General features: G+C 39.4%; 1 protein-coding gene across 1 annotated transcript in view; it reads right to left on the bottom strand.

Annotated features, from left to right (window-relative positions):
- SGPP1 (sphingosine-1-phosphate phosphatase 1) overlaps positions 1–13,318 on the bottom strand; it is a 33,896-nt gene extending 20,578 nt beyond the window's left edge. Inside the window, exon 1 of the mRNA XM_068544322.1 lies at positions 12,461–13,318. Within this exon, the coding sequence (XP_068400423.1) occupies positions 12,461–13,156 (696 nt within the window). The 5' untranslated portion in view covers positions 13,157–13,318. The remainder of the gene's footprint in view (positions 1–12,460) is intronic.
- Positions 13,319–15,362: the final 2,044 nt, after the last annotated feature.

The raw sequence follows: 15,362 nt of genomic DNA, 5'->3' as shown, positions 1-15,362 counted from the left end.
TAAATGTTCATATACATTGAATCAGTAACCTCTCTCCTAGAATTCTTCACTAAAGAAATAGAAATGAGGGCAAGGCTTATATATAAATATGTTTATCATAAAATTATATATACCATACAACAATGAATAAATCAACATTTATTGATAATAAAGTAGTGCTTAAAAATATCAGTTTTGGGGAATTCCCTGGCAGTCCAGTGGTTAGGACTCGGCACTTTCACTGCCAAGGGCCTGGTTCAATCCCTGGTCGGGGAACTAAGATCCCATAAGCCATGCAGCGAAGCCAAAAAAATAAAATAAAATATCAGTTTTTGGAGCTACACAGACCTGGATCTAGCCACTTACTACATGCATTTATTGGGACTCTAAAAATGTAAATAACAGATATTAAATTATCTTGAGGGGAAAAAAAGAGATGTATCTCTAAAGATACAGAGCATCTCACAGAACCCTAGGGCAGAATGAGGCTAAGCTTCAAGAAGAAACTGGAATTATAAACTGGACAGTCACAGGACCATCTCTTCTCTTTACATATCCACTTCATTCTTCTTTTTCTGCAGACTAGTTTCTCTGTTCTTCAGTCCACATGGTAGATAAAGATTTCTGAATTCACTACTTCTTCATTGAGGAACCTGCCCAAACAGTACTCTTCTCAGTTCCTGATGGGCAAGAACATGTAGAGAAAATATGGCAGCCCTAAAGGTGAGGGAACCTTTAGAGGGTTGGGAACTAGGCAGACTCTCCAAAAGGTGCCTACTTCTTCAGGTGTGGGACCGTGGGCTAGTTTTATAGTCTCTTTGCAATGCAGTTTCCTCGTTTATAAAGATAATAATATCAACAGTAAGGACAACCCTATAGTATAAAAAGTATTTTGCAGGAATATGAAAATATTTCATTCATTAATAATGTTTTCTAGGAATTTTTACTGATAGAAAATTTATGACATAATGTATTAGTCAGAATTCTTTAGAGAAAAAGAACCAATAGGATGTATATGTATACATATATATTGAGAGATTTATTATAAAGAATTGGCTTTATTATTGGATTTATTTTAAGGATTATGGAGGTTGGCAAATCCAAAATCTTCAGGGTAGGAAAGCAGCCTGGACACCCAGGGAAGACTTGATGTAGCTCAAGTCCAAAGGCAGTCTGCTGGCAGAATCCCCTCTTCCTTGGGGGAAGACAGTCTTTTTTGTCTTAAGGCCTTCAACTGATTGGATAAAGCTCCACCCACATTATGGAAGGTAATCTACTTTATCCAAAATCTACTGATTTAAATGTTAGTGTCATCTAAAAATATCCTCACAGAAACATCTAGAATAGTGTTTGACCAAAAATCTGGGTACTGTGGCCTAGCCAAGTTGACTCATAAAATTTACCATCACACTTTATATTAAATAAAAAAAGAATAAAGTCCGTATACAATATGGTCCCAATTATTTCAAAATTGTAAGGAAATAAAGTTAACGCTAGCTTTTTCCTATTCTTGTATTTTCCAAGCCTTCTATAAGGTTCAGTACTTATCCTGTTTATCCTCTTAGTAGCATTTAACAATATTAACTACTTTCCTTTTCCAGAATACCCTCTCTTTCTTTCACTTGTAGTTTATAGTATATTCTTTTTATGATACTGTCCAATCTATATCCCTCTCTTCTGCAAACATCCCCACTTAGACCCAGCAGTGTGGCCCTGGAGACATGCTCATACTGTGTGATCCTGCTCTCTTGGCCACAGCCCCTGAATCAGACACGGACACTTGGCTCTAGGGAAGCAAATCCATTGGCTGGGCTGAGCCGATTAGATTCTTTTTCCTAATAGTAATAAAGTCAGAAAGTCAGTCAGTCTCTGTTACATGCTTGAATTTGGAAATGACATAGAACTAGGGGTGAGGCTGACATACACATGCCAAAGTAGAGACAGAAAAGAAAGAAGCAGAAATGAGAGACCATGCAACCTCAAGAAACAAAGATGGATGGCATGCCTTTAGTTCTGATAGCGTTCCAGAGCCTAGCTCCAATCCCTCAGGAGGCCTGGTAGCACTTTCTTATCCTTGACTTCCACGAGACACGCCACCTCTAGCCTTCAAATAACATTTTCTGTTTTTTTTGTTTGTTTGTTTGTTTGCTTAAGCTAGTTCAAATGGGTTACTAGAACACTGCACCCCCCCCAACACACACACACACACACACACTCACACTCACACACACGCTGCCTTAGTTAGACAATCCTTAAGATATCCTCTTAACCTCTTGAACTGCTACTTGTCAGATTCTGTTCCAGGTTCTTTTTACTCTATCCATTCCTTAAATATTGATGTCTTTAAATTTTTTTTTCCTATAGACCCTCTGTTCTTCTTATTCTGTATCCTCACTGAGGGCAATATCATCCACTCTAATCACTTTGTTCTGCACGTCTATGTTGTTGACACCAAACCTGTCCAGGTCTCTTTCTTGTATACAGCTGCCTCCTAGATAGTTCCAAATGGCTGTCTTACACGTCAAATTCAACATATCTAAAACAGAACTCATCTCCTCCATGCTCCTGCTCCTTTCCACAAATCTGACCTGATTTCAGTATTTTCTATCTCTATAAATCAAACTAATAGTTCTCACCTTTCCAAATATCTGGAAATTTGGGAATAATCCTTTATTCCACTTTTTCCTCTTTACAGCCACACCCAGTTAATCACCATGCCTTGTCAGTCTACCTCCTAATAACTCTCAAATTCACCATTTCTCTCTACTGCCACCTAAAGGTCAGGGGCCAGCAAAGTCTTTTTCTGTAAAGAGCCAGAAAGTAACTATCTTGGGCTTTGTGGACTATACAATCAGGGTCACAATTAGTCAACTCTGCTGTTGTAGCACAAAAGCACCACAGACAATTATGCAATGAATGAACACGGCTGTGTTCCAATAAAGCTTTACTGTATAGCCCCTAAAATTTTGAATAATATAATGTACACGTATCACAAAATATCATTCTTCTTTCAACTTTATTCAACTATTTAAAAATGTGAAAACCATTCACAGTTCACAAGTCATATAAAATCAGGCAGCAGGCCTGTCTGCAGTCTCCTGATCTAGGTCCCTATCATCTCTCCCTTACACTGGCAGAGTAACCTCTTACTAGGCCTGGCTTACCTGCCTCCAGTCTTGCTTCTCTCCAGTCCATTTTCCATCCTACAGACACAAGAGTATTTCTAAAACACCAGTCTAATCTCCTTGAGCAAACAGACCATATTTGTTTTAGTCACTCTGATATCTGGAGGGCTTATGTTATTGCCTAGTACTTATTAGAAATGTGAAGAGATCATATTTGTGGAATTGAATGTCATTACCTTGATTAAAGCTTTTCAGTCAATGAGAAGGAAAAAAGGTGTACAACTACAACAGAACAAATATACTTGTCATTATTCTCAGCTGAGATGATTTTCCCTATAGAGAACAGATGAGACTATCCTACAAATTATTAAATTAATGGAGAGTTGAACAAAGTTTATATGTGATCAATGTATAAAAACCAAGGGTATTTCTATATTCCAGCTACAAAAAGTTAGAATATTTGAATTTTAACAAGATATCATTTACAACAGTAACAAAAATAAATAAATAAAGTAACTAGAAATAAATCCAACAAAAGATATGCTTGATCCGTATGGAGAAAATTATAAAACTTCACTGAAATGCATTTAAGAAAACATAAATAAATACGATTTACCATATTCAAACATAAGAAAATTCAATATTGTCAGGCTATCAATTCTCTCTGTATTAATTTATAAATTCATTGCAATTTCAGTAAAAGTCCAGACAGGTTTTTACATGGAAATTAAAGGGCTGATTCTAAACTGTATATTGAAAACAAATATTCAAAAATAGCCAACACAGTCTTGAAGAATATGATAGAGAACTTTCATAAACAGATACCAAGACTTATTCTAAAGCAACTATACCAATTAAGAAAGGCGATAATATTGCTAAGGAGATAGACAAACAGGCCAGTGAAACAAAACAGAGAACCCAGAATTAGACCCATACATATACGGGAACTTGATATGTAACATAAGTGGCATTATAGATAAGTGGAGAAAGGATAAACTATTCAAAAATGGCACAAGGTCAGTTAATTATTTATATAAAACATTACATCAGATCCATACCTCACAGCACATACAAGGCAACTGAAGGTGGATCAAAAACTTAAATGTGAAAGGACAACTTTATCTTTCCAATTAAAAAAAAACCACAAAAGGATTTTTCTTTTAGAACTAGACAAAATCGAAAGTACACGAAGACAGATAAATAAAAACAGCAAGAATTCTGAAAAAATATTTATAAAACTACAATAAATATAATAGTATAGTACTTGCACAAAATATTAGATATATCAATTCTAAATCAAATTATGGACATAGACCGAAATATATACCTATACTTAATATATGATAAAAGTGACAGTTCAAGTCAGTAGGGAAAAATGGATTATTCAATAAATGGTGCCATTGGGAAATATCAAGTTGGATTCCTTTCTCAAAACAAGAGATGATTCAAAAATTTAAGCATAAAAAATGAAACCATAAAAGTACTATACGAAACCATGGTAGAGGGGGCTTCCCTGGTGGCACAGTGGTTGAGAATCTGCCTGCCAATGCAGGGGACACGGGTTCGAGCCCTGGTCTGGGAAGATCCCACATGCCGCGGAGCAGCTGGGCCCGTGCGCCACAACTACTGAGCCTGCGCGTCTGGAGCCTGTGCTCCGCAACAAGAGAGGCTGCGATAATGAGAGGCCCGCGCACCGCGATGAAGAGTGGCCCCCGCTCGCCACAACTAGAGAAAGCCCTCTCACAGAAACAAAGACCCAACACAGCCAAAAATAAATAAATAAATAAATTAATTAAAAAAAAAAAAAGGAAACCATGGTAGAAAGCCATCCTAATATTACACAAAACCGCGAAACTATGAAATAAAAGATTGATACATAAAAAGAAAAATTTCTCCTTGGAAAAAAAGTCAGAAGAGAAGTAATGATTAGGGAAACATACTTCCAAATCACACCACAGTCAAAAGGCAAATTTCACCACAACATAAAAGGCTTCAAAAACTAGTAAGTAACCCAAGAGGGAAAAAAAATATGTCCACACAAAAACTTACGCAAAAATATCCATGGCAACATTGTTGAGAATAACTAAAAAGTGAACTCAAATGTCCAACAATAGATGAAAGCATAAATAAAATGTGGTATATCCATCCAATGGAATATTACTCCGCAATAAAAAGGAATGAAGATACATGCTATAAATATGGATGAATCTTAACACATTATGCTAAGTGAAAGAAGCTATTCACAATAGACTACATATGTATGCTTCCATTTGCATGAGATGACAACAGTAGGCAAATCTCTAGAGTGGATTAGTGGTTGCCTAGGGGTGCCTAGGGATTGGGGGAAAATAGAGAACAACTGCTATGGGTATGGGGTTCTTTTGGGGGATGATGAAAATGTTCCAAAGTTGACTGTGGTGATGGTTGCACAATACTATGAATACATTGAAAGCCACTGAATTGTACATTTTTAATGGGTGAATTGTATGGTATATGAATTACATCTCAGTAAGCTGTTGTATGTTTAAAAAAAAAAAAACAGTAGAGGTAAGAGAATTTCTGTTTCTGCCCATAAATGATTAACTGTTGTAAAAAAAAAAAGCTGTTCCACTGTAAGCAACCAGAAAACTAGACAAATTATATGAAAGAACTGCTTTCAGATACTGGAAAACAAATAGCACAGGACTGTGATTCATGAGAAAAGGGAAAACAAATGAGATGAGCCCTATGACTGCCCTGGCTTGCTGCTAGAGGCAGTCTCCAGGCTGTAGCGCAGGAGGAGGAAGCAAAACAAAGTCCAACGGTCTCACTGAGTTGAGGGGAGAGAAACAGGAGTTCCCAGAGGTCAAAGCAGCAATAATTTTCAAGAGAGTACTGGAGAGAGGACTCTGTACAGAGAAAGAGCCCCGTGGGGGTGGAGGGGTCTCTGCAAATCATTGGCTGAGTACTAACCTGTGCACACATGGGATGAAAATCCACCAGGCTGGGGGAAAAACTATTGGAAAGCAGTAGGCCAAATAATTCCCAAAGCTTACACAGGCCTGTAATTGCTTTCCCACCAGGCAGAGTGCTGAGGGAATTGGGTAGTCTTTGGAAGGTTATCACCTTAGTAGTGAGGCTAAATTAGCTCTAGACTATGGTTATTCTAGACCCACTCTAGCAAGCCTAAAAAGATTAAACTGACAAGTAATTTAATTGTACACTAGACCAAAGACCCAATAGGAACTTCCAGATATAAACTATATAGTATCTAAAATCATATCTCATTCTACTTCATGAGTTTACCAGAAAACTAGACATTGCAGAAGACCAGTGAATTTGAAGTTGTAGCAATAGAAACTATCCAAAATGAAGCACAGAGAGCAGAAACACTGCAATCATCATCATCATCATCTTCTTCATCATCATCATCATCATAGCATTAGTGATTTACAAGTGACCAGTGTTAAACAAATCTAACATACATGAGATTGAAGTTCCAGAAGGGGATGATGTGAGAGAAGAAGGGAGAAAAAAATACTTCTAGAAATAATGCTGGAACACTATACAGAAATAATAATGTATTCTGAGTATTATAACATATGTAGATGTAAAATGTACAACAACAATAATACAAAGGAGGGAAAAGGGAAAAATGAAGTATGTTGTTGCTATACTTGAAATGGTATAACATTATTTGAAGGTAGAGCAAGGACTTTAAAAAAAAAAAAAAGAAAACCAAAGAGGTATAGTTTTTTAAAATTAGTAAAATACCAACAATCTGATAGGAAAAAAATAGAGAAAGTCTTTGAATTGGCAGTACTGGAATAGTCAACTTTTAAATAAATTACGCTGTTAATATACTGGAACATCATGCACATGTGAAAAAAATCAGATAGCTCTCTGTATAAAACATGGAAAATGCTAATACGGAGAGGCAATATAACAGTAGTATAGTGTCACTTCACAGCAGAACAGCCTGGGTCTGAATCCAGGCTCTGTTAGGTACTTGCAGAGTCATTTTGGGCTAGTTACTTATCTTCCCTCTGCCTCAGTTTCTTCTGCAAACCAGTGACAATACTCATGGGATTTTATGGAGTTTAAAAGTCATGTAAGGCATTTAGACAATCGCAAGCACAAACTTAGTATTCATTAATTTTTGGGTAAAAGAAAAGGAAAATCTCCACAATATATTTCTACATTAAAAAAGCAAGGTCCAGAACGGTATGTTGCCATTTGTATGAAAAATAAGCTATATAAATATATGCCTACAAAAGTAAAGACTATCTCTAGAAGACTAAATAAGAAACTTCTAACAATGAATCCCTCTGGAAATGAGATTCTCATAGCTGTGGAACAGAAAAAGAAGACAAACTGTACTCTCCTCTTCATATTTTTATGTAAATATTGAATTTTCTACAATCTATTACCTATTCAAATAAATTAATTTAAAATGAAGATTTAATAATAAGTACTTATAAAATCAGGAGAATGTGCATTTCAAACACAAGTATCATACTAGGTAAAAAGAAATAAAGTAGCAAACCAATCTGATTTTTTAATAAACTGTGTTTCTTCCGAGAATTACTATAATGATCAGTTTCCTTGGCTCTGGAAGCCTTTTCTGGTCTCTCTCATTTGTGACCTACTTTTCTAACTCTTACTTCTTGCCTTTCTTTTATTGTTTCATGATCTCACAGATATCTTCCTTTTTAATCTACAATAAACTACATTATGATGGAATATCTTATGTTCTTTTTTTCCCCAAAGACTTCATTATGCTTAATTTTTTATTTATATTAGGAAGATAGAGGAAAGGAAAGGTGATCAAATCAGCATTTGATTTCAGTCAACAACTTAATGTTTAAAAGAAATATTTGTCACTATTGCACATGTATGTACACATTATATTCTCAAGGCATATAAAAGCTGTTTTTGTATTTTAAGAACACACATATCTATTTCAAAAATTTTATTATTGCAAAGATCATTTAAAAATCACAAAGTATGATATGAAAAGAGTTTTCTCTGTAAGCTCTGGAGTTTGTCTACAAGTTTAAAGACAGCTTGTGGGACTTCCCTGGTGGAGCAGTAGTTAAGAATCCGCCTGCCAATGCAGGGGCCACGGGTTCGAGCCCTGGTCCGGGAAGATCCCACATGCCGCGGAACAACTAAGCCCGAGCGCCACAACTACTGAGCTTGCGCTCTAGAGACCGGGAGCCACAACTACTGAAGCCCACACGCCTAGAGCCCATGCTCCGCAACAAGAGAAGTCACCGCAATGAGAAGCCCGCGCACCGCAATGATGAGTAGCCCCCGCTCGCTGCAACTAGAGGAACCCCGCGTGCAGCAACGAAGACCCAGTGCAGCCAAAAATAAATAAATAAATAAATTTATTTAAAAAAAAAAAGACAGCCCGTGCCTCACTAGCTATGTTACTCTGAGTAAGTCATTTATCCTTCCTCTATGTCAGTTTCCTAATCTGTAAACTTGTATTAATAGTAGGACCAAACATTGGGATGTTTTAAGAGCAGACCAAATGAGGTAATAAACATTTCAAACAATATCTGACCCATAGTAAGACCTTAATAAATGTTAATAAAGATAATAATATAACTATTATTATTATTAAAAGTAGTGAAAGCATATGCCCTAGTTGGGAATGGGTTAGCCTATAAAGTGTGAGATGTCACTAATTTTTTAAAAATGAAATTCATCTAAAACTTGCTTAATGTTATTAAATTAAGTATATAATTAGAACTCATTATATGCCATATTATTTAAAAATTAAGACTTTTTATTTCTGGAAAGAACATGCAGACATAAACACAAAAGGAGTGCTTTATTTTTTATTTTAGATTATTCTTCAAAAGACTATGTTCTTAATATCTGATGTCCCTTACTTCTTATTTTTTCCCAATTCAGGCTACAAAAAATTCCAACAAATAATATGAGAGCAATAATCATTATCTTGGCCAATGGATCAAGCTATTTAATACCTGGAGAAATGCCATAACACTTTCTATCTTGCATTACTGGAAAAAATTCTTCCAGCATATCAAATAATTGTTTGGAGCCATACTGTTTCAATCTCCCTTTTTGTATTATTAACATATCTTTAAAAGATTCAAAGAATCGAACTGGAAAAGAACTGAGACAGCAATGTTGGAGAAATATAAAATATATTCTAAGGATCAAGAGTTGATTTTACTGGCTGGAGGTTGGTTTGTTCGTTCTGCGGACCAGTCCCTTAATTAAAGAAAAAAGTTAATAACTATGAAGAATCTAAGGGGACTTCCCTGGTGGCGCAGTGGTTAGGAATCCGCCTGCCAGTTCAGGGGACACAGGTTCGATCCCTGGTCCAGGAAGATCCCACATGCCACAGAGCAACTAGGCCCATGTGCCACAACTACTGAGCCTGTGCTCTAGAGCCTGCGAGCCACCACCACTGAGCCCTCGCGCCACAACTACTGAAGCCCGCATGCCTAGAGCCCGTGCTCTGCAACAAGAGAAGCCACCGCAATGAGAAGCCCGTGTACCGCAACGAAGAGTAGCCCCTGCTCGCTCCAACCAGAGAAAGCCCACCCGCAGCACTGAAGACCCAATTCAGCCAAAAATAAATAAATAAATAAAATTAAAAAAAAAAAAAAAGAATCTAAGGAATCAGCCTTCCTTGATATTTTTGAAGGGATTGAAGAAAGTACATTTTTTCCTCAAAAATATTTGGGGAATTTCAGTAAAATGCAATACCCCTCACTTATCTAATGGATCAGAATCTCTGGGAGTAAGGTGCAGAAACTGCACTTTACAGAAGCCCCAAGTAATTTTTCTGGCTTACTGTCATTTTAAGAACAAATGAATAATGAAACAGAAAAGGTTCATTGAAAAGGCTCCATGTAAGTGAACCTTGTCCAGACTTCAAGTTAAGAACATGAAGTGAGGAGTGAGTGAAGTAGTTGTTCCAAGCCAAAGGGATGGCATGTGAGATAACTCAGTTTCCAGAGAAGTTTCAGCATCCTAGGCACTAGAAATAAACACACCTGTCCTGAATAAGCAGTAGGAGCACAAGCAGATGGAAACAACTGTCAACCAAAACTGCTATTAATTAGAAAAACACTAGGCTTGCATTGTTTAATTCTTATCCCACTTTCCAATATATATTTTTTTCATTACCCACTCTGGAAATATAAGCCTCCTAAGTACTATAACACTAATTGGCAGAGAAGAGGACCAAAACACCTTAAGCAAAGGAAGGTACTTTTGTTTTCAATCATAACAAGGATTTTTTTAAAAAGTAAAAAATTTAAAAAGTCATTTTGGTTTTTTGTACTGCATTATTACAACCAAACATTTATGAACACAGAACTTTCATGTACGGGAGTCTTTCTTTCAAAACAACTAACCAAAGACAATCATTCAAATTTTGGAAGTTTATTCAAACTTAGAGTGGACAGGTAAAAGAAGAAACTTAATTTTCCAAGATTAATTCTAATGTAACTGGTCAGTTTCCACATCTGTAAAATGACAGTTTGAGACTAGGTGATTTTTAAAGTCCTGTCTAGCTCAAATTCTAAAACTGTATGATATATAAATTCCTCAAACTTTGAATTAAATATACTAGGGTGTTCAAAAACTGTAATGTAAGCATATTCTGATAATTCAAATAACCCTGAAGTGTCAAAATATTGATAGCTGCATCCCATAAACAATCCAGCAGTACTGTTTTCAGACTTCCTGTTAGCATGTGTTCTGAATGAATGATGAGCAACAACTACTTTCTCTTTCTTGGACTGCTAACATTAATAGCTTGCAACATAGCTACTCAACGAGGAGTTACAAAAGGCTCTATCATTATGGAATCTGGAAAATCTCATAAAAATAAGAGAAACATCATTAGCTAACCAGTTAATATTATAAGTCAATGACAATCTTAAATTCTGAAGCATTTAGATTAAATAAACTTGAGATATTTATCTATTATGCAAAACAGGCAGCACTACTTTACAATCTGAATATTACTGTGTATCTCCTTAGGTTAAACAGGAAAAAAAAAAACTGTTGATGGTACTCTTCCCTCATAATTCTGCCATTCTTACTATACACATTACATACTTTCCATGTTCCTGTAAGAGAGATGCACTGCCCAGAAGTGTCCATGAGGACAAGGGTTTATCTATACTGAAATTAAGTCTGAGATAAGTAAGCTTACCATAATGGAGTTTTATACAGAATGTGTATTTCTCAGTGTGAGATGATTTTGTGCTGTAATGGAAAAAAAATCAAGGAAGTCTGATTCCTTAGATTCTTCATAGTTATTAACTTTATTCTTAAATTAAGAGACTGGTCTGCAGAATGAACAAACCTCCTTACAATTTAAAAGGCAGATAACTAACACAACATTGTAAACCAACTATACTTTTTAAAATAAGAATTTTAGAAAAACATAAAAAATCAGTCTAAGAATAAATTTTTCTTCTATATAAAAAAAGAATTAGCTTTTAAATCTAAGTAACATTTACAGACCATGAAAAACTGAAAAATGGGAGGGCAGAAGAAGTAGGCAAAATATAAAAGTTTACTGTTAAAAACTCATCCCCAGCTGTCAGGCTGATCTTGCTGTCATATTTACCATTTTTACAAACCCACTAGTCTGACCAAGAACCCTAACTTTAAGAATAACTTTAAAACCATTTGTAAAGCTAATTCAACAATAATACTGTAGCTCAAAGTGATAGTTCAGATCAGTGATCCAAAAGCTAATTAAACTGTGTCTATCAGCAAATTAGCAACCACACCCCTTAAAAAGAGCAGTCAGGCGGTGCTCCATTAACTTCCACAAAGCGTGGCTTTCATTTAAAATTCATTACTTCATTGCCTGAACAACCATGTTTGTTTCATAAACATTGTCTCGGGATAAAGCCAATGACCTTACCTACGCCTGAAACAGAAATCAGTCTGGGGAAAGGCACCATATAAAACGGGTGAATCTTAGTCACCCAACTATTAATTATAAGGATATTACATTACATTACATTAAGTAATCATAATTATATTCTGTGCATCACAAGAATTAAAACCGCTTAGAAACTCAACCAAAGCCCGATGATAATGTATTACTCCACGAATAGTGTTTACTTTAGGTTCCAAGAAAGGTATTACTATTAAAATAGAGTTTGACGACTAAGTCTGAAGGTTTTCCCCATCGTTTCATTATTTTTTTTAAAGCTAGAAAGGGCCTGTTTGCGGGTACTGTGAAAACCTGTGGGAAGAGAGGTTTGGGAGGGGAACGGCCAAATTCAAATAACTGCAGACAGCAACAACGGCTCGGAGTCCTTTAACTCCCCTAGGCTGAGCCGGGCGAGGACAGGGACCCTTACCTGCCAGCGGCCATAGGTGAGGAGGATCATGGAGATGGGGATGGCAGTGCCGGACATGGCATGGGTGGAGGGCATGCTGTACTCTGAGTTGTAGAAAACCTCCAACTTGACCACGGGCGGCGAGGCGGGCCGCGGCCAGCGGATGATGTCCTTGGTGCACTGGCCCAGGTACATGGCCAGCACCCAGATGACCACGAGCCTCCGGCCCACTAGGGCGTCCAGGTTCCAGATCCAGAAGGGGAAGAACAGGATGTAAAAGAGTTCATTGCCCAGCTCCGTGCCGAAGCAGAACAGGTAGTAGAGAGGCATGTTGCTCACGTGGGCCAGCTGGCCCTCCTCGCCCGTCAGCGAGTTGCGGCGCAGGACCCCCGCGCGGCGCTGCGAGGCCGGGCCCAGCTCGGTCGCCCGCCCGTTCCGCACGCCGTTGGGGGCGCCGCCGCCGCCCGGCTTGGCTGGGCACTGATTGCGGTCGCTCTCGGGCGGCGGGGGGCCTCCGGACGCCCCCAGCTGCCGCTCTCGGCGCCTGGATTCTCCGGCGAGGGGCGCCTCCGCCTTCTCATCCTCCCTCGGGTCGGCGGCAGCTGTGTTGGTGCGGCTCACCGGCGCTTCCACCCCGCACAGCCGTTGGAAACGAGCCACTTTCTGCGGGTCCTGCAAACTGCCGACCAGCTGGACCAGCCGCTGCCTCAACGACATGATAACGGGACCGCGCGGTCCGCGGGCCGGAGGACGGCGGCGGGAGGGTGGACCGGCCGACGGTGCAGCCCCGATCTGTCTACGCGCGCCTCGCCGGCAGCGCCTCCCTCCACCCGCTCGGGTCTGCCGGGTGACGGCGCCACAGGCCTCAGCGGCCGCCGCGCGCCCCCGCCCCGCGCGCCCTCGCCCCGCGCGCCCCCGCCCCGCGCGCTCCTCCCTCGCCGAGCGCTCCTCCACCGCCCGCGGCCTCCACGCGCCGGCGCGCGCCGCGCCCCGCCCCGCCCCCATGGCCACTATGGAAGGGGGCCCGGCTACTTGGGTCCGCCCCGAGCTCACACGGGCGGCGTCAGGGCGCCTGAGGCTCGGCGGGGCCGCGGCCTTGAGGTTCTTCTTATTAATACCCACCAGGCGTCGCGGCGCTCAGCGGGCGGGACTTTGCGCGTCCTCCTTCCCCAACTTCAGCCCTCGTTCCCCGCCAGCTGGGGTTGCTGGCTTCTCTCGGTCTAGCGTTGACTGGGAGAGGCCACGATCCCGGTGCCAGGTTCGGCGGTGGCAGTGGCCAAGCACCCGGACGACCTGCTGGCACAGAATCAAATGGTGAATGAAGGCTAAGTAACCACCATGCGCCCGGAATCGTTCGACTCAAGGAATAACAAGTAATTACGGAGCTGTCCCTGATGATTGGTGTCCTGAAAGCCACGTGCCAGTTGACTAGTGGTGACAAGAGTAGATATAGATCCCAGGACAATAGCGTGTCATTGATAGTCAAAAGTTCACAAATAGCCGAAGTAAAACCAATAAATCACTGAAGTAGTAATTAGTGAAAGGGTATTGTGCACACACCGAAAAACAGTTTGCAAACTGGAACCACCCAAACCAAAACATGGAGTGAGGCTCAGGGATATATTGTTATAAAGCAGCTTATATAGTGAGAAGGCAGTGACTGTTTCTTCTTCATAGTGATTGGTTAAAATAGTAGAATTTTCAGTGGTTACCTCATGTCAACCTTGAGAAACGGTTCAAGTTTTGTTTATAATTTCCAAAGGCATAAGCAAGAAATGACTAAATTGGTTTTGTCTGCCCAGGGAATTTTCAAGGCTGGCCTTTATTTGGTTTTAAGAGATCACAGTTATTATTGACTTACATATAGAATTTACTTTTAATAAATTCTAATAGCTAGCAGGGTTGCACAGATGATACATAATTGGTGGCTGAATGCAGGGTGTAGATTTTTTAGTTTGATACGGCTGGTTGAGAGACTTAACTTTCATGTTTCACAAGTTACAAACTTGACTTCTAGAAAGAATGGTTTTTTATCAGAAGGGCTCTGAACTCTAATTCCAGGAAGTTATTTCAGGTACGGTGAATGTCTATAATTTTAAAATTTGAACTTCTTCCAAGAAACAGGCTGGAAAATTCCCCTCCCTTATGTCATTAGAAATATTTTCTTCTTTCCCAGGGAGAATTATTCTCCTTCTGCCACTCCACTTGCCAGGCCGTGGCCATGGACAGATGAATAAATCATCAACCGTGCGCTAAAGTTGCTCACAGTATAAATGGGAGACAGAGATAGATCCACCTCTGGAGTACAGAGCAGATGGTAAGTGCTAAAACTGAGTCATAAACAACATGCTCTGGAAAGAAGAAACAAGTTGACTAGGGACAGCAAGAAAGGTGTTAAGAGGTGATCCAATTGAGCTGGATCATAATTGAAGAGCAAGATATGAATAAGTGGAGAAGTCCATCTGAGGAAGAGAGAAAATGAATAAAGACAGGGGATGGAAATGTGCAAAGATGTATTTGGTAAACAATTAATAGCTCATAGAATACAGAGTAGGAAGGGTAAGTGGCTGGAATGGGGTTAGAAACGGAAGATAGGACCAGATTGTAAAGGCTGGGGATTTTATTTTGTAAGCAGTGGGGAGCCATCGAAGGCCTTTAAGCTAGGCAATGACACCAGCAGAACTGTGCTTTAGAAAGATGACTAGGAAGGAAATCAGCGATGAATTGCCAGAGGTTAGAGACCAAAGGCCAGGTAAATCATTAGAAGATGATTACAGTAATCAGGCGAGAGAGAATGAGTGCCTGAACTAGAATCGGGTTCTGGGAATTGGAAGGAAGGGATTTGAAAGGATTTCATTTGAATTCAGAGATCTGCAGGCAAATAGTAGTCCATCCCTGATTGGAAATTATTGTGTCTAATATT

Source organism: Eschrichtius robustus, chromosome 1 (assembly GCF_028021215.1).
Source record: "Eschrichtius robustus isolate mEscRob2 chromosome 1, mEscRob2.pri, whole genome shotgun sequence".
Classification (NCBI taxonomy): Eukaryota; Metazoa; Chordata; class Mammalia; order Artiodactyla; family Eschrichtiidae; genus Eschrichtius; species Eschrichtius robustus.
The sequence above is the reverse complement of the archived record's forward strand: the minus strand, read 5'-3'. Positions and strand labels throughout refer to the sequence as shown.